Source organism: Myotis davidii, unplaced genomic scaffold (assembly GCF_000327345.1).
Source record: "Myotis davidii unplaced genomic scaffold, ASM32734v1 scaffold299, whole genome shotgun sequence".
Lineage (NCBI taxonomy): Eukaryota > Metazoa > Chordata > Mammalia > Chiroptera > Vespertilionidae > Myotis > Myotis davidii.
Genome location: NW_006293088.1, coordinates 6,584,432 through 6,607,823, shown reverse-complemented (window position 1 = coordinate 6,607,823; position 23,392 = coordinate 6,584,432). Strand labels below are relative to the sequence as shown.

Here is a 23,392-nt window from a genome sequence, read left to right as displayed (position 1 = left end):
CTGGTTTGGGTTTCTCAAGTTCTCCACTAACATCTCTTTCCTGTTCCAGGGTCCAGTCCAGGCCGGGGCACCACCCTGCACCTCTCCGGTTCCCTTTGGCCTTTTCGAAGACTGTGTATTTAAAGAACCACGTGTAACCTCCCTTTTATTCTGCCTTTCCAACAGTGTTCTCTGATTTTAAGGACTTGATTGGCCAGATTTTAATGGAAGTGCTAATGATGTCCACTCAGACTAGAGATGAAAACCCGTTCGCCAGTCTGACAGCCACGTCACAGCCAATTGCCGCGGCAGCTCGGTCACCCGACAGAAACCTCACGCTAAATACCGGCTCGGTCCCCGGAACGAGTCCCATGTTCTGCGGTGTGGGTTCCTTCGGCGCCAGCTCTTTGTCTAGGTCAGTGCGGTTCTTCTTGCACATTTGAGTGGAAGTAAAATGGCCGCGAGCGTGTAAGAGAAGGGAGCGTTCTTTCGGGGGCCTGTGCAGATTGTAGCAGGTGTCAGATTTGGGGGCTTGGATTTGGTCACTGCGGGAGGTGTTGTCCTTTTCAGGTTGGTCTCTTTGGCTTTCCACGGTTTGGCTTTTGGTAAACTAAAATTTAGAAATAAAACTGTACATTAATCTTTGGCGAGAGGGCTTTAAAATATAACTTCTATCTAGAGTCCTTTACAGCAATTAGGTGATTCTTATGTAGGTATCTCAAAGCTTCGTACACTTGGATGCTTAGAGTTGGGAAGTGTGACTATGCTGTTTTTTAAAAGCGTGCTATTTTTTATTTTAATTCTTTATCTCAGGTTTTTCTTCCATTTTCTCTCTTTCCTCCTCTTCTCACCTAATTCAGCCTCTATGAAACTAGCCCCGCTCCCAGCGCGGGCTTCTGGAGCTCTGTGCCGGCCATGAGCCCGCCCCTTGCCCCCCCCTCCGGGGCATTTAATTTTTTGAGTACCCTCCATACTGTTTTCCATAGTAGCTGTATCAAGTTGCATTCCCACCAACATGCCATCGCTGCGGTATCGCCCCTACACTGTCACCCACCCCGGGGGGCCTTCAGCCTCTCCTACCCCGAGGTCCCCAGGCCTCTCCCTCCCGGCTAGCTCACCGAGCCTCCCTGCCCTCGCTAGTAGCCCTCAAGCCGTGCCGGCCAGCTCTTCCCGACAGAGGGCCGCCAGCACCGGGCCAGCCTTCCTGCCCGCCTCACCCAGTGCCCTGAGCAGACGCCCCTCCTCCCTCGGGACTTCTCCTAGGTATTTATCCAGCAGGAGAGTGGGCGGCGGGCGTGCAGCGCAGGGAAACAGGTTAACATGTTTGGAAGGATTGTTGCGTGGCACTGACTCCAGCTACATGGGTTTTCTGTTGGGTTATTAACCGTGTGTCTAACTAGTTGGTAGGCTCTTGCCCTGACTCCGTGCTTCTGCCCGGCTTTGGTGACACCAGAAAGCATGGGTGGCTCTGTTGTGGGCACCTTTGTTCCCTACCTTCCCCTCGCCCTTTCTCTGTCCTGTAAAAAAAAAAAAAAAAAAAGGAAGAAAAAGTAACTTAGTTTTTAAAATTGAATTCACATGTCACTCCTCATTACAAGAATTTCAGGGACTGTAGGCAGTTGGTATTTGAGAGTTGGGGATCACAGAACCACTTTTTGACTTTCGTACTGTTGACACTGGTAGTTGAAATATAGTCAGACCAAGCGGTGGCGGGGGGCGGGCTGGGCCTGGTGTTCCTTAGCTCTGGTCACTGGGCGGGGCCAGCGTTCATGCCTTGACTCTGATTCCAGCTCCTAGACAGGTGGCCCCAGAGTCCCATTAACCCAGTGCCCCTCTCACAGGCCCCTGTGCATCTCTGTGGCTCAGGGGAATCACTTTCCTGCATGTCAGTAGAGAAAACTTCCAGCATAAGCTTTAATTAATCGGACAGCAAAAGCTTTCTCCCTCGCCCTAACTGGTTTGGCTCAGTGGATAGAGTGTCGGCCTGCGGACTGAAAGGTCCCAGGTCCCAGGTTCGATTCCGGTCAAGGGCATGTACTTTGGTTGCGGGCACATCCCCAGTAGGAGGTGTGCAGGAGGCAGCGGATCGATGTGTCTCTCTCATCGATGTTTCTAACTCTCTATCCTTCTCCCTTCCTCTCTGTAAAAAATCAATAAAATATATTTTTAAAACAAGCTTTCTCCCTCTTGTTTTTCCTCTGTTCCCTGATCACCTTTTTTGCTTTTGTTGTGGTAGTATGTACGACAGTCCTTTCTCCTTCCTCTTCCTCGCGCTTTCTGGGGACAGTAGTGATGATGATGAAGACGACGAAGATGATGGTGATGATGAAGGTGTTGGTGGTGGTGATGAGTTTTCTTGTGTCCAGTTTGGGTCCAGGTATCAGGAATGGAGTCTTACCCCTGCATGTGCATAGGTGCTTAGGAACTAACTCCCGTAAGCCCTGGTTAGGGGGCTGCTTTGAACCACAACAGCATAGGGTCAGGCGAGCCCACTGGAGAGTGAAGATGTGAGCAGTTGCATGTCCTGAAATGCTAGGACCCTCTCGTGGGGTACAGGGCACATAGGAAAATTTTCATAGTTGTTGCCTGGTAAGTTTAGAGAAAAGTTACATATAATCTTTTGTCAAAAACATGAATAACAGAGTAGAGGTCAGTCACCATTAACTTCAGCCGCCCTAAGCTCTACAAATGAAGAACCCTGCACTTACCTGTTGCAAGGATATTCTTGTGAGCAAGCAGATGTAGCAACATGTGCTCTGAGAGGCATGTTTTCCTGCGCACAGCTGCATGGATGACTGCTCTTTAGGAATGGCAGAGGTGCTGGCGTGTGTGCGTGTGCGTGCTTGCACGGGTCCTGCCCCGGCTCAGTCTGGGCAATCAGTTGATGGGCATACGGGGTCATCCTCCCACTGTAATTGTGAGTCTGCTCTCATGTCTAACCTCGATTTCATTGATCGCCTCCCTGACCTCAGTGAAGCTAGACTCTGCTTGTTTATTTATTAAAAAACTAGAAGCCTGGTGCACAAAATTCGTGCACAGGTAGGGTCCCTAGGCCTGGCTGGCCATCAGGGCCCATCTGTGGGGCGACTGGCGGGGCGATTGGGAGCCCCTGCTGGCACCTGCCTTGGTTGGCCTGGCGCTGCCCACTCACCAGCTCTGTCCCCCATCCCACTTGCTGGCCGGCCCTGTCCCCTGCCACCGCTGCTGGTCTCCTTCCTTCGGTGGGGTTACTGGCAGGGTGATTGGGGGTCCCCTGCTGGCACCCACCTTGGCTGGCCCGGGGCCTGTGGGCTGGGGGCAGCTCCTGCGTTAAGTGTCTGCCCCCGGTGGTCAGTGTGCATCATAGCGACTGGTCATTCCACTGGTCGTTCCACCATTCCATTGATTTTCATATTAGGCTTTTATTATATAGGATATGTTTTTATTGATATTTAGAGAGAGAGGAAGGGAGAAGGATAGAGAGATAGAAACATCGATGAGAGGAACATTATTGAACAGCTGCCTCCTGCAAGGCCCGTACTGGGGATCAAGCCCATAATCGAGGCATGTGCCCTGACCATGACCTCTTGGTGCTTGAGTCGACCCTCAACCCCTGAGCCAAACCAGCCGGGCTCGCCCTGCTTGTTTGGACGGCCTTTGGAACGGCAGCAGAGGCCTAAACACAGTTCATTAATATTGCTGAGTGTTCCCTCCTGAAAAAGGCTACTTAGGTTGTCTAGGTGACTTTGAAAAAGAAAATACAATAATACTGTCTTTCTAACACTCTGACTCATTGTCTTACAATTTTGCTCTTAAATTGAAGTTTCCTCTGGGCTGGGTTGGTATTTGTGCCCAACACTGTTTAAAAATAACTCCAGGCTATAAATAGAGCCGGCAGTAGGAGTGGGTACACTTCATTACCTCTGACAGTGGGCAGAGGACGGAGTGTATAAAGGGAGAGGAGCGGGGCGCACGGTTGACTGCTGGCTCGGGAAGGTTGATGTTTGTATTAGCTTGAACATTGGGCCGCTCTTTCTCGAGTAAGCTTCCCAGCCGGAAAGGTGCCTTTTTCTTGTAGGAAAGTCCTGTGGCGCGATCATAGTTATGCGGCAGGCATCCTCGTTAGGAATCCATTTCCATGCATGATAAGTGCTTTGTTAGCTGTTTGTGAGTTATCTGCGGAGAATCTCTCCCTGGCCTATTTAATCCCAGCTTTCTCTAACAAAGGTATCAGATGGTGTGCTGCTGTCACTAACACCTGTCTTCCTGGACTTACAACATCCCAGCTTTGTCTCAGATCTAGATCCTACACCTGCCAGGAGAAGTAAAACTCCGGGGTTGTGTAATAATAGCTGAGCACACTCACCGAGCATCACGTGCCAGCCACTGTCAGTGCTGCATTCATTGCCACCGTAATCCGCCCCGCAGCCCTCCACCTTACTGTGAGAACTGGGCCACTGGGAGGGAGGCGAGTCACGTGACTAGGCCGTGCAGAGCCTGGGTGAGAGCCCCCGGGCTGCCTCTGGCGTGTCCATCTTCGTCCAATAGGACTGTGTTGTTCTCGTTCCTTACTGGTTCTTTTGCTGCCAAGAGCATCTTCTCTGTTCCGCGCAAGAACATTTGACTCCGTGATTACAGAATCGCATCCCGGGCGGCAGGCACGCCCTTTGCTGGCTGTCAAAATGGAATCTGATCTATCCAGATTTTGGCAACTTAGAGGTTCCGAATAGATATAAAAAAGAATATAGAAGGATGGGTAAAAAGACGTAACTGATTAAACAGATTGAGAGGACCTTGAGAATGCTGGTAGGGCCAGAACCAGGAAGGGCCAAACCTTGTTCATGAAGCGCTAATGGTCTTTTCTTTTCCCCTCTCTAATTGATCATCTCAGAGTTTTATTTCCTTTGAAGGAAGATTTCAACACCCACTTCTTACATTCAAGATTAAGGTGAGGAAGGAGTCGGCAGGGCTCATATCCGGCCCCCGCTGTGTGTCCCGTGGAGTTGATGTCATGCAGATCTTTTTGGAAGTAGTCTGGACATATGCTCCTATGTTCATATCTTCATTTCTTATTAGTGGCGATGCTAAGGGTTAATTTAAGGAAGGTAGGAGCATTCCTTCTGCAATGTTGTGTGGAGAGAGCTGTGTGAATTATAAGGAACCACTTCTCCCAGGAGTGGAAATGAGTGAGGTGAGAATTGTCTTGTGATAAAGAACAAAGGAGTTATTCTGAGGAAAGTTTTTCTCATTGTTTCCTAAGAAGTGGATGACTAGAAAGAAATATTCCGGTTTTTGTTTTTTCACTGCTTAGATATTGCAATGAAGCCGGTCAAATCTTGAAAGTCATGAGCCTCTGAACAGGAAGAGAAAAATGACAAGGTAGTGAAAAAGGGACGTTTATTCTGATTTGTGCTGGCCGTCACTACTTGGAGATAAGACATGGAAATAGTCTAAAGGAAATCATTCTTCCCTGCCAGTCCCAAGACCTTCCAGTGATTTCCCTCCTCACTCGGAGTAAAACCGAAAGCCTCTCACCCTGGCCTACAAGCCTGCGCAGCTCACGTACACACACGGACACAAATGCGCACATACAACACACACACACCTCCTTTCTCACCGCACCTGCCTCCACCTGCCTCCCTCCTCCAGCTCCCACTCTCCATCCTGCTCTTGAACTCACTCAGCATATCTCCTCTTGCCTTCGGCCTTTGCACTTGGCTGGCTGCCCGACTCCCTCAGGTCTTGTGTGTAAATGCCATCTTATCAGACTGTGTCCCCGACCCTGCTGTATTAGGCGTGGTATAGAAAACACACGTCCTGCCCCTTCTGTCCCCCATCCCCTGCTTTTCTTTCCCCCGGAGCTCTGCTCTGTTCAGTCGTTTTTGAGCATCTCTCCTGGAACGTAGGTGCCCAGGAACAGGTCTGCAGCTGTTTGACTCAGCGTGTTACCCCAGGGCCCAGGGCAGGGCCTGGAAGCAGCAGGCACACTGCTTCCCTTGTTACTGAGCGCATCGCTTCAAGCTACCCCGTTCTGATTTCACGCTGCATTGAGAAGATATAAAATTGCAGGACCTGCATGCAAGAAAAAGAAAAAGAAAAGAAAATAGGAGGGTGATTGTTCCCCTTGGAGAAGAAAAGAAACTGCAATGGAATCTTTTTAAGAAACAAGTTTTTAAAATGGGGATTTAGTTTGCGCAGATCTGAGGCATGTGTAATAACCCCAGGAATGTTTTCATAAGGATTCAGGTATTATGTGATTCCATCATGTGAAGTAATTTACATTATTAACTAGGACGGATGTAGTCTCAGAAAATGGCTCATATGTTTTCCCAGAGATACTCTTAGGACTTACATATGACACATTCCCGATGTCATATTTCATATGTCAGCAGTTATAAAACCATCATGAAATATAACAGCATTTTAAGGAAAAAACCAAAATCTTTAAAACATTTAAAGGGTTTATCAGTAGCATGAATTTGTGCATATAGACTATCCACCACTTTGTCCTTTACTATCTGTCGTTCAGAATTTGAGTCCAATTCTTTGGCTGTGAATCCACAGCTCCTTGTCGGTGACCTTTGACCTTTGACGCGTATGCATAGCGAGTGTTGGCTGGACTGGCTGGTTTTCATACTTGTGATCGTGGTCTACTTTAGCACCTTGAGCATTAAACCTACGCTTTTGAACTATATTGACCAAAAAAAAGAAAGAAAGAAAATAGGAGGGTGATTATTCCCCTTGGAGAAGAAAAGAAACTGCAATGGAATCTTTTTAATGGAAAATATTCCTGGGGATATTGCACATGCTTCAGATCTGTGCAAACTAAATCCCAACACTGGTCAATATACTCTATATATCCTATTTGGTTAAATCTTTTTTTGTTTGTTTGTTTCTTTCCTTCTTTTTTCTTTCTCTTCTCTTGAAATCAACTGGAAGTGTTGCTTGGTGCCTGACAGATGTTCACCAACAGACACCCACCTCCTAGCTTTGAAAACTCTACCATCTTCCCTTGCATTGCCTGGCACCTGCCAGGCGGTCTCTACCTGCATTGTCACTCCTCATGCCTTAGTGCGACATTTGTGAAGATACTTCAGTTGGCTTGAGGTGTTCAGATTTAGTCACAGTGGGATGGGCGTGTTGGCTGAGAATGGAATCTAGTGTCCGGGCATGACCTGCCACCATCTGAGCATGCCGGTGTCGCACAGTGTCTCACAGGCGGACCCACGCAGTGCAGGCACTGCCTCAACGGACCCCTTGCTGCTGGCAAGGACCCACCAACATCCAAGAAATATAAGGTGCTTTCCGCGTCAGAAATGTAAAAATTGAGAAATACGGGCTTAGGGCCAAGGCAATGTATGGTTTTAAATTTCCTTTTTAAACATGAGGAGTCTCTGTTTTCATTGTCATTTGCAAGAGCTGCTCAAAGGAAAGGTAACCTTAATGGTGCGTAGGCACCGCCTGTGCTCGTACAGTTCATCTTGGGGACCTGTTGCCCTACGGTAGCCCCTGAGTGCCTGACGTCAGAGGAGGAGGCAGGGATAGCAGGTGGGGGGAAGCTAAGGTGAATACAAACATCTCTTTTCCCCTTTCTGCTTTCGGGGACGCAGCACACTTCTTATATTTGTGGGTGGGTTTTTCTGTTTTGTTCTATGGGTTTTTTCCTGTGCGTTGTTACAGTACTCATCCTTCTGTTGTCAGGCCAGTGAACAGATATCAGATCCCGCCCTTAATTCATGAAGGGTGCCCCAAAATTAACAGATAAGAAGACACAAAAGTTAATTGTGTGTTGTTGTTTTTAGGGTTCTCATGCTGGCCTGCCCATCTTTGTCCTGGCTTTGTCCGGGTGCTCTGTGGTGCTAGTTACCTGTCAGGAGGGCCTTGGCTGCCTGGTGCCTTTGCCTGCCTCTCCGCCTCAACTCCTCCCTCCCTTCTCTGTCACACCTATAGTAGGGCCTATACTGTAGGAATTCAAATTTACTGGAAGCTTTGGATATAAAACTGGCATTGTTTTCATATTTTTGATTGAAATACTTTAATGTCATTTGAAGGTCAGTTATGTTTTTCTAAAATCTAAGATTGGTTATGTGTATGTTCCAAAATTAGTTTTGTGTATCTACCCGTCTATGTATGTAACATACTGTTAATGTGTCAGTTCCTTTTGCTTTTTAATTTCTAGCCTTTGTTGGCCCCGCGTTGAAGTAGGAATGGGTCTCTCAGGTTCCTGATAGTCTTCCCATCCTTTATCATCTTTCACATGTAACTTTTTGGGTAAGCTTATGTTTTCTCATTTCATCTTCGTTTCAAAATTCCCGGCCTCTTCCTATGCCATGATTAATCTGTCTCCTCTGTGCAAATCAAATCAATTGGGTGAGTTAACATCAGATTGGGCATATGACCTAATGCTCTAAACTGGAGTTCCCGCACACCTAATCCTGTGGTGATGTTTGGCTTTGGCCTAGAGAACAGTGATACCGATGATAACAATGCCTCACACAGTCCCCTGCTTTCGTCTACAAAGCACTTCGCGTGATTTTGTTTAACCCTCGCTGCACATGAGATGAGGTTTGGGTTCAGGTGACAGGTAAGCTGTAGGCTGGGAAGAGACCCCAGGTTGGGACTCCCCTCGAGCAAGGGTTTGGTTTTGTTCTTACTGTGCTGCCTTTTTCACTGAAAGCTTCGGGAAATTTGTGCTGATAACCAACATTTTCATGTCTCCTCACTGGACAGTTTCCTAAGCTCTGGCCCTGTTGCCAAATGCTAGCTGAAGGCTGTGAGATCCACGCTGGGAGTTAGGAGGAAGGAGGGGAGTTTTGCTCTCCTGTCAGTGATAGCTTAGTGTGCTCTAACCCCCGTGTCTGCCCGAGCGATGCTGCCCGCTTGGCTTAGGTACGTGTGGCCTCCCTTCTGATGCCTCGCCATGCTTCGGCCTCCTGGTTTTGCAAGTTGCCATTCCCAACAAGATAAGACGTTGGGTTTCTGGTCAGACTTCTTAGTCACTATAAAATGTTTATTAGAAATGACTGTGGGTGGCCTTCGAGCAGGGGGATGAGCAGTCAGCTCCAGCCTTGGCTGCATGGGGCCTGCGCTCTGGCCCGGGGCAGGGGTCCCAACAGGCTTTCTGCTGCAGAAGTGCAAACTGTCTAAAACAATGTGCTGAGGAGAGGTGCGAACCATCACTTTCTCTTCTCTTCTCCAAAGTTTTGGAGCCTGTGGTGGGGCAAGTTCTTGGGATTCCTACAGTGACCATTTCGCCATTGAGACCTGCAAGGAGACAGATATGCTGAACTACCTCATCGAGTGTTTTGACCGAGTTGGAATAGAGGAAAAAAAAGCACCAAAGGTAATAAGAAATAGATTCATCAAAAAGAGCCCACAGAGCCTGGTCATTTGTTTGATAAATAATAGTTTCCACCCCCTACTTAGCATTCATTTATTTATTCATGAAGTGTTATTGAGCATGTACTACGTGCCAGGCATGCCCAGCACTATACCAGGATCTTGGGATATGAACAAAACAGACGAAGATCCCTGCCCTCATAGAACTCACATCCTAGCAGAGGGAAGAAGTGACAGGGCCAAGGGCCATTGCTACCAATAGCTTACATGGCCCTAGTAATTTCTGATAGTCTCTCATAATCATAATCATAATAAACAACATTTATGTAGCCCGTAGACTGGCAGGTGCTGTGCTGGGCCTGCGTTAGTTCAGATTCCCAGTTGTTCAGTTAGCCCGGTGTAATCCAGTGTAAGATGCATACTATTTTTTAATGTTGTATGAATAAGCAAGTGAACGTTGGAGAGATTAAGTAATTGTCCAGAATCACTTACATAATAAGTTACAAAACTGCACTTAAACTTAGGAAGCTATACTTTTTCTCTTTTGTGCTGACTTCATTATTATTTCATTTTATTCCTACTTCATTTTCTAGTTCTAGTTTTCCATTAGAAACTAATCTGGTTGCCCACCTGTTAGTTTCACATGTCTGCAGGGCCTCTGGGGTTTGTTGCTCTTAACCTTAGCAAAGCAGAGCGAGCGGGCATGTCTGAGATTCCTGAGTGGTCGCCTCCAGCCTCCACTTCTTTCTTCTCTAACTGTAGATTTCAGCAGAAATAGTGACCGGGTGACACAGTTACTCTGGCTCGTTCAGTGTGAATTAAGGAAGAGCAAAGCATGCCATTTTCTGGAGTTCCGTCTCTTCTGAATATTGTCAGTTTTCAACAGTCTGGGGTTATTTTGTTTGTCTTTTCTTTTCAGATGTGCAGCCAGCCAGCGGTCAGCCAGCTTCTGAGCAACATCCGCTCACAGTGCATATCCCACACTGCGTTAGTACTGCAAGGCTCCCTCACCCAGCCCAGGTAGGAGAAACCGAGATGTGCTTGATGTTAGGGGGAAGTCTAGCCACTGCTCATCTTTAATTGGTTAAAGCATAAACCAATTAAGTAAAAGAGGTGAATTTTTTAAAATATATTTTTTATTGATTTCAGAGAGGAAGGGAGAGAGATAGAAACATCAATGATGAGAAAGAATTATTGATTGGCTGCCTCCTGCAGGCCCCTCCATGGGGAATCGAGCCTGCAACCCGGGCATGAGCTCTGACCAGGAATCGAACCCTGACCTCCTGATTCATAGGTCTATGCTCAACCGCTGAGCCACACTGGCCAGGGCTAATCTCTCAGTTTTTAGACAGAAAGGAATTTATTTATGACTAGAGGCCCAGTGTGGGGCAGGGGGTGTCCCTCAGCCCGGCCTGTGCCCTCATGCAGTCCGGACCCCTTGGGTAGGGTCCCTAGGCCTGGCCAGCAATCAGGGCCTATCGGGGCTTTCCTTCCCGGCAGCTGGCCCTGCCTCCACCGCTGCCACTGTTTGCCATCTGTGTGGTGCTGCTCCTCCCTCCCCCACCACCAGTCGCCTCCCTCTGTGGGCGACAGGCGTGCAGTGCAATCACTTGGCTGGCCTGTGCCTACCCTCTGCAGGGCAATTGTGGGGCGATGGCGGACCCCCCCCCCAACCCCCCGACCAATCGCATCATACCCGCCTTGGCTTGCCTGGCATCAGTGCGTGTCATAGCGTGGTTGTCTGGACAGTCATTCTGCTGTTCGGTCATTTGGTTGATTTGCATATTACGCCTTTATTATAATAGATAAGAAGAGTGATCTTTTGCCTAAACTACCTATGTCCTGTAGAATATTTGGGAGATTTCAAGTTTGACATTTGGCTGGCAGTTGCTGCTGACATGGCCTTCCACGTGCTCTGTGTTATGTGGTAATGGGTTGACTCATTGCAGTTATTGACTCTCCCGGTCCACAGGTCCATGCAGCAGCCATCCCTCCTGGTGCCGTACATGCTGTGTAGGAACCTCCCATACGGCTTCATTCAAGAGCTGGTGAGAACCACTCACCAGGATGAAGAAGTGTTCAAGCAGGTAAGGTTTCGGGAATTTGCTACCAAAACTTTTAGCTTAGGAGTTTCTATGATGAGGCTGGTTTTTAAATGCACCACGTATTGAAACTGTTCCTGAGCACATGTTATCTGCTCAGAAAGGAGACCGACCTGAGATCCCTTTGTTAGGGAAATCAGATTAACAGCTGCATTGTTCAAATCAGGTGTCTTTTCAACTAATCAATGAGGCAGGAATATTCTAAATAGGATTCTTGCTAAGTGCTTTGGGAAATAAGAAGAAATATAAGGGTGTGCCCCTGATTTTTAAGGAGCTTTTAACATAGGAATACCTAGAGATAGCATCAGGCTCACTGTGCATTTGATGAGTAGTGTTGAAAATTAGCTCTCCGTGTTTACAAAAAGGTGATTAATAAATTAATGACCAAATTAGGGCAGTGGCAGTTTGCACACCTCATAAAATCTTTGTCTTCCTACCAGTAATCTGGGGGTGATATATCTTATTGATTACTTCATTCATTAACTTCATTCATTTTGATACCTCATTGTGTAAAGTCAAGTGAAAATGCAGATATGCAATGTTTAATAATAAAGCTTAATAATAATTAATAAGCTCAGGCTTGCAGGGTGTTTTTAGCATTGCCTTTTGGTTGCTGCTTTATGGCTTGTCTTACAAAGTACACTCTTTGGTCCTAACCGGTTTTGCTCAGTGGATAGAGCATCAGCCTGCAGACTGAAGGGTCCCAGGTTCGATTCCAATCAAAGGGCACATGCCTGGGTTGCCAGCTGGATTCGGGGGGCGGGGGAGGGGGGTGCGGCAGGAGGCAGCCAATCAATGATTCTCATCATTAATGTTTCTATCTCTCCCTCTCCCTTTCTGAAATCAATTTTTAAAAATTAAAAAAAAATGTACACACTTTGCCACAGCCACTTTCACACAAGCTGCTTCCTTCCCTTCATGAAAGGATTTTTATGACATTTTCTATCAGTTTGTTGTATGATCATTTCTTTTTTGTGTGACTAGGAAGAATAACAGAGGCAAACTATACTTGATATGGTTCCTATTAATCTGTTTTTATACTTAATACTAGAGACCCGGTGCACGAATTCGTGCATGGGTGGGTCTGGCCCGCTGCCCTTATGGGGTGTAGGGGGGTGGGGATGGCGGCCCACCCCCCCTTCCCCCCCCCCATTGAACTTCCAGTAGAGGAGACAATTTGCATATTGGCCTTTTATTATATAGGAGGATTACTTATAGCTATTAATTTTTTAAAATATATTTTTAATGATTTCAGAGAGGAAGGGAGAGGGATAGAGAGTTAGAAACATTGATGAGAGGGAAACATCGATCAGCTGCCTCCTGCACACCTCCCACTGGGGATGTGCCTGCAACCAAGGTACATGCCCTTGTCCGGAATTGAACCTGGGACCCGTAAGTCTGCAGGCCGACGCTCTATGCACTGAGCCAACAGGTCAGGGCCGGCCTGCTTATTTTTAATCACAGGATTCTGATGCCTTTTCTGACACTTAGTCTTAAACAAGGCTTGTCTCTCCTTAGGTATCACCAGTGTCTTTTCTAGGAAGGATGAGTAAAACGGAGTTGCTGAACTGAAAAACAAGTTACCTTCCTGCCTTCTTTAAATTATTAAATCTTTTGACTGAAATGTAAATATTTGTGATGTTCACAGATAAATAAAGATATCAGAAATAAATTGTTGCTAGAATTTAAGCTTGGAGATGAACACCTGTAGCATTTTTTATTGCTGGGAGCTATTTATATGAATAGAAGAGAATTATTAAAATATGTAAGTCACACAGATAGTATAACACTTGCCTGTTTGAAAAATAAGCTTAGCAATATTGTCTGTTTGTTATAACGCAAACTCTACTTACAAAAGAGGAAAGCTCTATTAGAATAGTGATGCTTTACGTTATAGCATTCCTGAAAACGGTGCTCAGAGATTACTTTAGATGACCAGTTAAGAAATTTATTTTTGGTGATTCTGGAACTTCTGTTTGTTTGTTTTCTTGCTTGCAGTTTTGGCGTTCCCCATCTAAGCACTTCCTCTCCATGTTTAGCTCTTACGCAAGTACATTACTTCCAGCCCGATTGCTCATTTGCAAAACTAGAATGATTTCTTCCAGAGCTGTGATGATACCTCCGGATGCCGTAAGGCCCGGGTAGTCCAGACACCTTTTTGTAATACTGTGCTTCCTGAATGATGGAGGTACTCAGTACAATGGAAGGAGGTTGGTAGGAAAGGGAGTTTCTCAGGTTTCCCAGTGGCTTCATAGAACTCCCTTTTCCAACATGTTGGCATTCAGATTGTTAGCCATTGGTTACAACTTTTTCTACTTTAATGGAATTGGAAGTCTTGAATCCCTACCAGATCCCCAGATTTGTTGATGAGTGAGTGCGTTGTGACATTCGAAGTCATGTGTGCTGTGCTAATCTGGCAGCGTTTGTGTGCCCTGGCATTAGTGGTAAACTTGTAAAAGTACATGGGAGTGCCCTGCAGCTCTGCCAGCGGGCTATTGTGTATGTGGAGGGAAGACATTCTGATAAAGTTGTCTTTTTCAATTTTAACGTTTACCAGCTATCTCTTTGTTCTACATATTTAAGGTTAATCCTATGTAATAAAAGGCTAATATGCAAATTGTTCCCTCGTGAGTTTGACTGACTGGAGTTCAACCGCTTGCTATGACGTGCACTGACCACCAGGGGACAGCACGGAATGTAGGAAGGCTCCGGCCGGCAGCTGAAAGGCCCGGATTGGCCCTGACCGCCTGTCAGGCCTAGGGACCCTACCCGTGCACAAATTTTATGCACCGGGCCTCTAATGTAATAATATCCATTATTGGTCTGTTTTTCTTGTTCTCTTCAAAATACAGGGAAAGATGGAAGGAATTAGATGGAGGTGGGAGGTGAAAAGCATTTCTTAACACCATTGATAGAGGTGAGAAAGTATTAGAACATGTAGTCCGGTTTCTTTACAGATTATGGGTGCTTGATGATCAGAAACATGTGTTCTGAGTTGTGTAGAATTGAGCTGATTAAAGCAGGGACCCCTGGAGGGTCTATATCAGGCTCCAGATTCCTGAGTTTCTGTGGAATCCGGGGAGTGGGGAGTCCTGCTAGGGTATTAGGGTTCTCCGTGTGCTGTTGCTTCTGGACAGTTCGGCTGCATTACTTTGTGGCTGGGTGTGAAGGACAGCAGCACCCTGGCTGGGTCTGGACTCCCTTATATGCAAACAGCTTTTCCTTGGGATTGCGGGAGATGCCTGGGCATTCAGATCCGCACTTTATTTACGATGCCTCCCGTTCTTAAATTTCCTTAAACTTACATTTCTCATTTTGTTTTGTTTTGTTTTCTTACAGATCTTTATCCCCATTTTGCAAGGCCTGGCGCTTGCTGCCAAAGACTGCTCCCTTGAGAGTGACTACTTTAAATACCCCCTCATGGTAAAGCTGCTTCTTTCTTATAACCCATTCATTAACTGTTTTCTCCCAGGTTATGTTAGCATACACTTTTCTTTCAGGTCCACAATCAACCTTGTTTTCAAATTTAAAACATGAAATCACTGTGTGGCCATGCACAGTGTGTGCGTGCAGGGGGATGGGTCAGCGAAGACAGCAGCTCGGTACCCATCTCACCCATCGAGGCCTAGGAAGTCAGTGATCAGTCATTAAAGTGCCCCCCACTCATTGGATAGCTTATGAGAACGATCATTATTGGTGGTATCCTTCTGATTCTCCCAGCAGTGAGCATGCCATACTATTTGGGATGAAATTTAGCTTAAAAAAAAATTACAAATGCAAATAAAAGGTTAGGCTATTCTAAGAAAAATATACAGCTTTATCATTTATGTAGTGACTTTGTACAGAAGGTCTAAGAGTAATTTTCTTGTTCACCTTCCACTTCCTGGGGCTGTACACTTCAAGCTTTACTTGAACATGGAAAACACGGATCTACTTAGCTCAGCAGAAATTGTGGACGAACGTTTCAGCTAGATTCTCATCAAGGACCTTGACTGTGATAAAAATATTGGAACCAGAAACAAAATAACAGGCTTTTTTCTTCTCTGAATTTACTTCTTTGAAATTTTAGGAGAAAAATACTTTGAAGTACTACTGAATATTTTTTATTCTAGAAATATGAAGGAAGCATCAAAATAATTCATTAACTCTGTGTATAAATACAGCCTTCCATAAATAGAGGTCTTGGTTAAATAGATATTTTTTACCGCATTTGTTCCATTTAATCATTATACAGATTTACCGTTTATATCTCACAGTTAACTTGTTAGTTACTGAGGACCGGGTCTGTGCCAGGCCCTGGGGGTGCAGGAGCCCACTAGACAGGGACCAGCTCTCTACAGGGTGCTTGCAGTCTGCTGCAAAAACCAGCAACACAGTCCGCAAAGTCACGGGATAAATGTTAGCGCAGAGCGTGCACAACGGGTACACTTCCCTCCGGAAAACCCCAAACCGAGCTCACAGGCAGGTTAAAGACCCTGCTGGGAGCCGGAACTCTTGTTTTAAAGATCATTTTTGCCTGGATTTGTACAGGGCTCTTCATCGCACATGTTCTTCAGGCTCCTGACAAAAGTCATTCATCCTGATGCTCTGCTCTGTGTGTGGCAGATAGAAGGAAGCGGAATAAGCTGATGGTTTGAGCTCAGTGGTGAAGTGTTCCGGTGCACATGACTTACCACCATATTCTGTAAATGTTCCTTCCTGGAATCGCTGACTTTCCTCTGGTGGTTTGGTTCAGTAAGGAGCTTTTAGTGTCAGATATCAACAAAAGACAGAGGCCTTCATTATGATAGACAGTTTATTTTGCACCATTATTGGTGCTGGTGCAGCAATGAGTGTGCATTTTGGGAAGGACAGCAGAGAGGCAGGCAGAGGAAGCCTCCTGGAGCCAAAATCAGAAACTGATCGATTATTCTCTAGGTCAGTGGACCCCAACTCTGCCCTACCTTCGACTCACCCGGGACCTTTACAAAATCCCGATGCCCGGCTCCCAGGCACTGTAATTGAATTCCTCTCGTGCGTGGTGAGGCTGTGGCCTGGCATTGGGATTTCTGACACTTCCCGGGAGATCCCAAAGTGCAGCAAAGTTGGGGAACCCTGAACTGAGCAGCCAGAATACTCCCTTCTCGGTGGTGCACTGAGCCTGGGCTTCTCAGACATGTCGGTGCACCGTGTCCACATTGCAGAGAAGTAAGCCCATTGTTCACGTGGCATTGGATTGGCTTACAGGGGCTGTGTGAGTGCTGCTTGTCCCTAAAAAACACTTTTCATGATTCTCTAATATGAGAATGATTGACACTCCGAAGGAAAATTTTGGAGTTCTCAAAAATACCAGAGATCATGAAACCAAGGAATACTTTTAAATATGTTCTGGATTTGATAGCTTATTAAATTATAATTCTTTATAGTTCTGTTTAGCACTGGCAAGATTACCCATCTGCAGTATATGAAGCATATCTTTTTGACATGGAAAAAAAGTTATTTAAAAATATATATACACATTTATCTCTGTGTATATGCACAAAAATATGTCTGGAAAGCTGTTAACTAAAATATCAACAGAGGTTATCCCTTGGTGTAAGGTTTGAGTGACTTTTAGCTTCATTTTCTGTTTCTGTTTTATGTTAAGTGTTTTACAGGGCGATGTATTGCTGAATCGGGGAAGCAGGGAAGCTGTTAGGGTTGGGAGGGATACATGCGCATTCACAGCAGCCGTTAGAGCTATTCTTCGGTGTTCACTTTGCGGTCTGGTGAAATATGTTTAAACGACTCTCTGATCTGATTTCCAGGCTTTGGGTGAGCTCTGCGAAACCAAGTTTGGGAAGACACACCCCGTGTGCAATTTGGTAAGTGCCTCCCTGATGGGCTCGCACACTTGGACTGAGCATATAACTCAGAAGGCGTTCCTCACTGCACCATCTGGGAGCCGTCTGTCGTAGGGCATTTAGATCTAGACATAGGTAGCATGTGTGGGTGGCTCTGGATTCTTAAATTGATGTCATTTACCATTTCCTGGGATGAAGCTGTTGACCTTCTTTAGTGACTTTTTAAATTTGGGTTAGTATTATACCTCTAGAATAATACATCTAGAATAGCAGTCCGAGGGAAGAATTGACTTGAATCCTTTTGCAGCATAAGAAGATTTCACGTGCACTCCATCACAGAGTTTCTGAAACATGAAACTTAGAAGTATGTCCATAAAAACTTAGAAGTGTATCTTATAAAAGTGTGGAGGAGCTGGAGGCTTTCCTCCATCCGAGATGAGAAAACACCCGCAGGGGGAAGCGAGCACACGGGGGAGCCTGTGTTTTGGGATGTTAATGCCCACATTGTGCTGGTGGCTCAGGACCCGCTGCGGAACTCGGCTGTTGGGAACTCTGTCCATGACTTTTTTACCTCCCTTGCCGAGACAGCCGCTTCATCTGCCGCTTTCATTTCTGCACAGGTGGCTTCCTTGCCGTTGTGGTTGCCTAAGTCCCTCAGCCCTGGGTCTGGGCGGGAGCTGCAGAGACTCTCCTACTTGGGGTCTTTTTTTAGCTTCTCAGTCTTCGCGGAAGATGATGTAAGTATAGTGGCCATTTGCACTTTTGCTCTTGTGTTCAGATTCCTTCCCAAATGTATAATATATGTCGAATGAATTTGTTTCTTTTCTTTCCAGGCTAAAGTGGTTGAAAAATATTTCTCAGGGCCTGCTATTACCCTGGAAAATACTCGCGTGGTTAGCCAATCATTGCAGCATTACTTGGAGCTGGGAAGGGTAGGTGTTCAGAAAATGAACTCAGGGGATGAATAAAAGGCGGTAGACGAGTAACCGTTGCCTTGAACGGTAACTTCAGCTAGAATGCTACGCGCCCTCGGTAGGAGGCATCGCTGGGCACGGGTCCTGAGTTTAGTGGCCAGGCTTTCTGCAACTTGCTCTTAGGCATTTAAAACATGGGATGAGTGAGCGCTGTTAGTTTAACTCGCTGGTCCCAAGTGTAGTTTATATGGCTTCAGTTCTCAAAAAAAGCAGCAAAATTATAGGCTAATTATAGCATCATTAAGGTAATTGTGATCCTCTCCTGGACAGGAAATGGCAAAGGCTGTTTTATTAAAACTGTAACTACATCCTTCTCCACTCCACATCCCCTTCCATGCTAATGCTGTCGACACAGTTGAGTGCGGGCTTGTCGTCTGCTCTTCCTGTCGCCAGCTTCTCGCAGTCAGAGGGAGTGGGGAGGAGAGAAAGCAGGGAGGGAGCTAGCTATCCTTAAGTCCAAAGGAATAGTTTTTAAAGTAAAGCTTTAATTTTTTTCTTTGTTTTTAAAATAAATTTCAGCAAGAGCTTTTCAAGATTCTGCATAGTATCCTGTTAAATGGTGAAACCCGGGAGGCTGCCCTTGGTTACATGGCAGCTGTCGTCAATGCCAATATGAAAAAAGCGCAGATGCAGGTAGGACCCCTAAAGGCTCCTTTTATTGCTTCGTTAGTTCATTCCTCTAACTCCTCTGTTCATTCAGCGCTGACCCGACACTGTCCTGGGAGATGGAGATGCGTGTTGAACAAGATGGAGACACTTCCTGCTTGTGTGCAGCGGGTGTCCTGTAGGGTAAAGGAGTGAGCGCACGGACATGGTTTCAGCAGACATAGCTCCTAGGAAGCAAAGACCGCAAGGCACCGCCCTGGAGAGTGACGGTGGAGGTTCCAGAAAGAAGCTGTGGGTGAATTTTGTCTGAGTGGCGGAAAGGCCCCTCTGAAGAGGTGGCATTTGATCAGAGACCTGACTGATAGAAAGAACCAGCCATTGCAAGGCCGGGGAAAGGGCTCTCTAGGCAGGCGTCAGGCACTAAGGCAGGAATGGACGAGCTTTGGAGCAAGCCCACATGCCGGCCTTCGTAGCTGGAGGACCGTGAACAGGAAGTGAAGGGTGGGTGGTGTGTTAGGAGCGGGGTCAGAGGCTCCATCAGTTTGCTCAGCGAGGAGCCCTGCGAATCCGTGCAGAGAAGGGACTAAAGTGGGCGGGAGCCGGAGCAGACCTGAGAGCAGCCCTTTGTGGAGGCTGCTGGCGTGGACTGTTTTGCCCGAGCAGAAAAGCTACAAGGCCGTCCACCCTGTATTAGTAATGAATGATGAGACGTTTCTACTCAAGATGGAAAAGTATAGGCCAAAGCATGGACCTTGTACGAGACTGCCTGGATCTGCCGTGGTGGTTCCGGCGTTTGCTAACAGTGGGACCTTAGGCAGTTACTTCTGTTTCTCCGTTTCCTCGTTGCTGAATGGGGATGGTAAACACTGAACGTGTGTGTTTCCTCTCCGTAAAGTTGGTGGAATAGCGAGCACTACGTAGTGAGCACTCCGCGTTGTAACTGTCGCTGTTACAGTTGTTCTGCTATTAGTGAGGACCGTGCCAGTGCTGTCAGGCGGGACCGTGACACTAGTTGTTCCCATGCCCTTGAGGGGAGTGAAGAGGAAGGCAGCAGTGTGTAGTGTGTTGTTGCTGATTGTGAGGGTCTGAGCCAATCACTAAATTCTCTGAATCTTAGTTTTCCTCTCTGGAAAATGGGAATAATAGTATAACTGCCTTCTACGGGCTATTGTGAAGATCCGGTGAGAGGACGGAGAAATGCTTCACAATGATGAGCACTCAACAAGTGGTAGCTGCTAAAGAGCGACAGTGGTGACGTGATATGCGTGTCCTGTCGCTGACCGTTTGGTGCTCTAGCTCAGGGGTCGCCAACCTTTCGGACTTCACGGACCATCAGTGGTCCGCGGACCACCGGTTGGCGACCGCTGCTCTAGCTGGTTTGGCCAGTGGTTAGAGCATCTGCCTGTGGATGGAAGGGTCTCAGGTTCAATTCCCAGTCAAGGGCATGTACCTGGGTTGCAGGCTCGATTCCTAGCCCAGGTTGGGGCATGTGCGGGAGGCAACCAATCAGTGTGTCTCTCTCACATCGATGTTTCTCTCTCTCCCCCTCCTCTCTCCCTTCCACTCTCTCTAAAAATCAATGGAAACATATCCTCTGGTGAGGATTTAAAAATATATTTTTTTTCTTAATAAAAAAAGAAAAAAAAGATGCATGTTTGCTCAGCATTTCTATTTAGTCATTATTCTAAGTACTTCCTTTCATGTTTCACAGACAGATGACAGATTGGTTTCTACAGATGGATTTATGCTGAATTTTCTCTGGGTGCTGCAGCAGCTAAGTACAAAGATCAAGTTAGAGACGGTTGACCCCACATATATATTCCACCCGAGGTGTCGGATCACTCTGCCCACCGATGAGACCAGAGTGAACGCCACGATGGAGGATGTGAAGGACTGGCTGGCGGAACTCTGTGAGTGATGTGTTCATTGTCAGGTCGTTGAAAAGCTGCCCTTCTAGGTATGCGTCTGTCATCAGCAGGATGCAGTGGCACCCAGAGCGTCAGCCCACAGCTTGGATTTGACACCAGTACAGCGTCCCTGTCCGTCGCCTCCTGCCCCCACCTCCTTGCTCCCTCCAGCCCTGGCTCCTGTCCTCCAGGGACAGTTTTCACTGACTCCTCACCCCTATAGCGGTGAATCAGACCCCGGATTCACGAAGAGGGGGCAGAGCAGGGAGCGTGTCTGAGGACTCGATTCTGGTCTTGCCCAATCAGGCAACGTTACTGATATTTACCATTGATGACACTTTTTTAGGGCCAGGTTTTATTGGCCAGTACAGAGCTTGCTTCAGAGTCATGGGAGATTTTAACCAAAACAAAGCGATTCAGTGTGCCTTCCCCTTGACCATCCCATATTCTGTAGGAAATTCTCTGTGTGTAGGCTTATGGGCTGCTCAGGAAAAGAACTTTAATATCTTAATAGTAACTCTGTTGTTTTCTAGTTAAATATGAGGAGACTGAGCTTCCAAAAGGTGCCGCGCTCGCCTCGCCCGTTCAGCACGTGGCGCTGCTGCTCGGTTCTGTGCGCGAGTCCAGGGCGCTCTCTGCTCTGCCACGCAGCCTGGTCTGTGTTCATCCTTCCTGGTGGTTAGTTGGGTTGCAGTTTCTCTTGTTGGTCAGTAGTGAAGGAGGCAGTGTAATTCTTTACGAAATTTCTGTTTCACTCAGGAGACCTGATTTCAGATAAGCCAGGCAGACTTCAGAATTAAGATGTGGGCCCTGTTTCACTCAGGAGACCTGATTTCAGATAAGCAGGCAGACTTCAGAATTAAGATGTGGGCTCTGGCCCTAGCCAGTTTGGCTCAGTGCATAGAGCATCAGCCTGAAGACTAAAGAGTCCCAGGTTCGATTCCAGCCAAGAGCACATGCCCGGGCTGTGGGCTCAATCCCCAAGTAGCGGGTGTGCAGGAGGCAGCCAATCAGTGATTCTCTCTCATTATTAATGTTTATATCTCGCCCTCTCCCTTCCTCTTGGAAATCAATAAAAAATATATATATTAAAAACAAAAGAAAAAAAGAATATTCCTTAAACGTTAAAAATAAAATAAATAAAAAGGAAAATTACTTTAAAAAAAAAGTCGTGGGCTCTCAGGGTCAGGGCCGGAGCCGGGGGAGTCATAGGCTGTGGAGGAGGTGGTCACGGGGTGTCTAGGGAGCTCTGCCCGATGGAAGGTCCGAGGAGGAGGCCCTTCAGAGGGAGGGAGGAGGGAGAGGGAGGAAGAGGAGCCTAAGCTGCCTGGCCTCAGCCCTTTTCCTGGCCAGCAGCAGTCGTGCCCCAGAGAGGCCCAGGCAGGCAGAGGGAGAGCTTGTGAAGGCGTAAAGACAGAGAAAAAAAGAACAGGCAGAGGGAAGGTATGGAGGCTTGTGACAGACAGAATGTATCTGGTGAGCAGGAAAACAGAAAAGTGGAAATGCAAGAGCAATGGGCAGAAACTCAACAGTAATTACACTGGATTTGACAGTGGATCCTAAGGGTGTGGGGAGGGGACGGGGAGGGGATGACTTTCTGCCTCTCCACTTTCTGGTTTAGGTCCAATCCCAAAGGATCTCAGTACCCGGCATGCCCCTGAGTGGCCGCATCCTGCTACGTGGGTGGTGTTCCCAGCTGCCCCAGTGAAAAAGTTACAGTTTATAGAGTCTGGAAAGAAGATAATTTTGTTTGGATGCTAGGGATTCCTCCCGCATTGTTGCCTCTCCAAAAAATGAATTTACGAGCTAGGGATATAATATGCAATAAAAATTAGTACAGTAAAAAGAGTTCTTTGGATTGACCAAAATCAAATATATACATAGAAGAAACGGAAGGAAATGGACTGTTCTCTGAGTTTAAATAAATAAATATTTAATAAAGCTGACAGCAGCAATTTAGCTACATATATACTTTATATGTGCCAATTAAAATTCTCATGAAATATCTCACAGATCTTGGTGAATTGATGGTATGACTAATATATGAATATCTTGAAACCATTATGGTTATTGACCTTTTTCTCCATACTTAGAACAGTTGCTTAATGACAGCCACCAGAGCCTTGCAGCACTGTCTATGAGGGAGGGTGGCGGGTGCCTGCTTGCTGCAGCGACAGCATCGTGCGCAGGCATGCACATTCCAGAAAAGCATTTAAACTGTCATAAGAGCCAGGTACCTGCGAACAGTAACATCAGTGTGTGATTAGTGCCATTCATTGAGTACCTTTTGTTAAGTCTTGGAATACCTCATAGACTAAGAAATTCAGAAGAATCAAAGGTTATGCATTTTTCTAAAAATCGAATAAAACATGAAAAGCCAAATAGGATTTAACCTAGATGTAAGAGAGAAATTTGAAGTAATTTTAGAAATGAAGCACATTTTCAGAGACATTATGTGTGTGTGTATCTTAATTGATAAACATACCATGTATAGAGTGAGACAAAACAAATATGTAAAATAAAAGAAAGGAGGAAAACTAGTGTCCTGTAAGTCAGAAAGTCATGCCATTCAAAATCCAGAACTGTTACAAATATGTAAGGTGAGAACTATATTTTATCAAGAGATGGGGTTTTTTGCTTGAAACAAAATGTAAGCAGTAAGTGTCATAGAAAAAAATATACTT

At 46.4% G+C, this 23,392-nt stretch overlaps 1 protein-coding gene across 3 annotated transcripts in view; it reads left to right on the top strand.

Annotated features, from left to right (window-relative positions):
* UBE4B (ubiquitination factor E4B) overlaps positions 1-23,392 on the top strand; it is a 95,560-nt gene that overhangs the window by 46,465 nt on the left and 25,703 nt on the right. For all 3 annotated transcript variants that reach the window (XM_006766743.2, XM_015565904.1, XM_015565903.1), the window contains 10 exons: positions 166-394; positions 9,160-9,301; positions 10,217-10,317; positions 11,270-11,384; positions 14,739-14,822; positions 17,186-17,242; positions 17,842-17,958; positions 18,055-18,153; positions 18,715-18,828; positions 20,513-20,711. In XM_006766743.2, the coding sequence (XP_006766806.1) occupies positions 166-394; positions 9,160-9,301; positions 10,217-10,317; positions 11,270-11,384; positions 14,739-14,822; positions 17,186-17,242; positions 17,842-17,958; positions 18,055-18,153; positions 18,715-18,828; positions 20,513-20,711 (1,257 nt within the window). The remainder of the gene's footprint in view (positions 1-165; positions 395-9,159; positions 9,302-10,216; positions 10,318-11,269; positions 11,385-14,738; positions 14,823-17,185; positions 17,243-17,841; positions 17,959-18,054; positions 18,154-18,714; positions 18,829-20,512; positions 20,712-23,392) is intronic.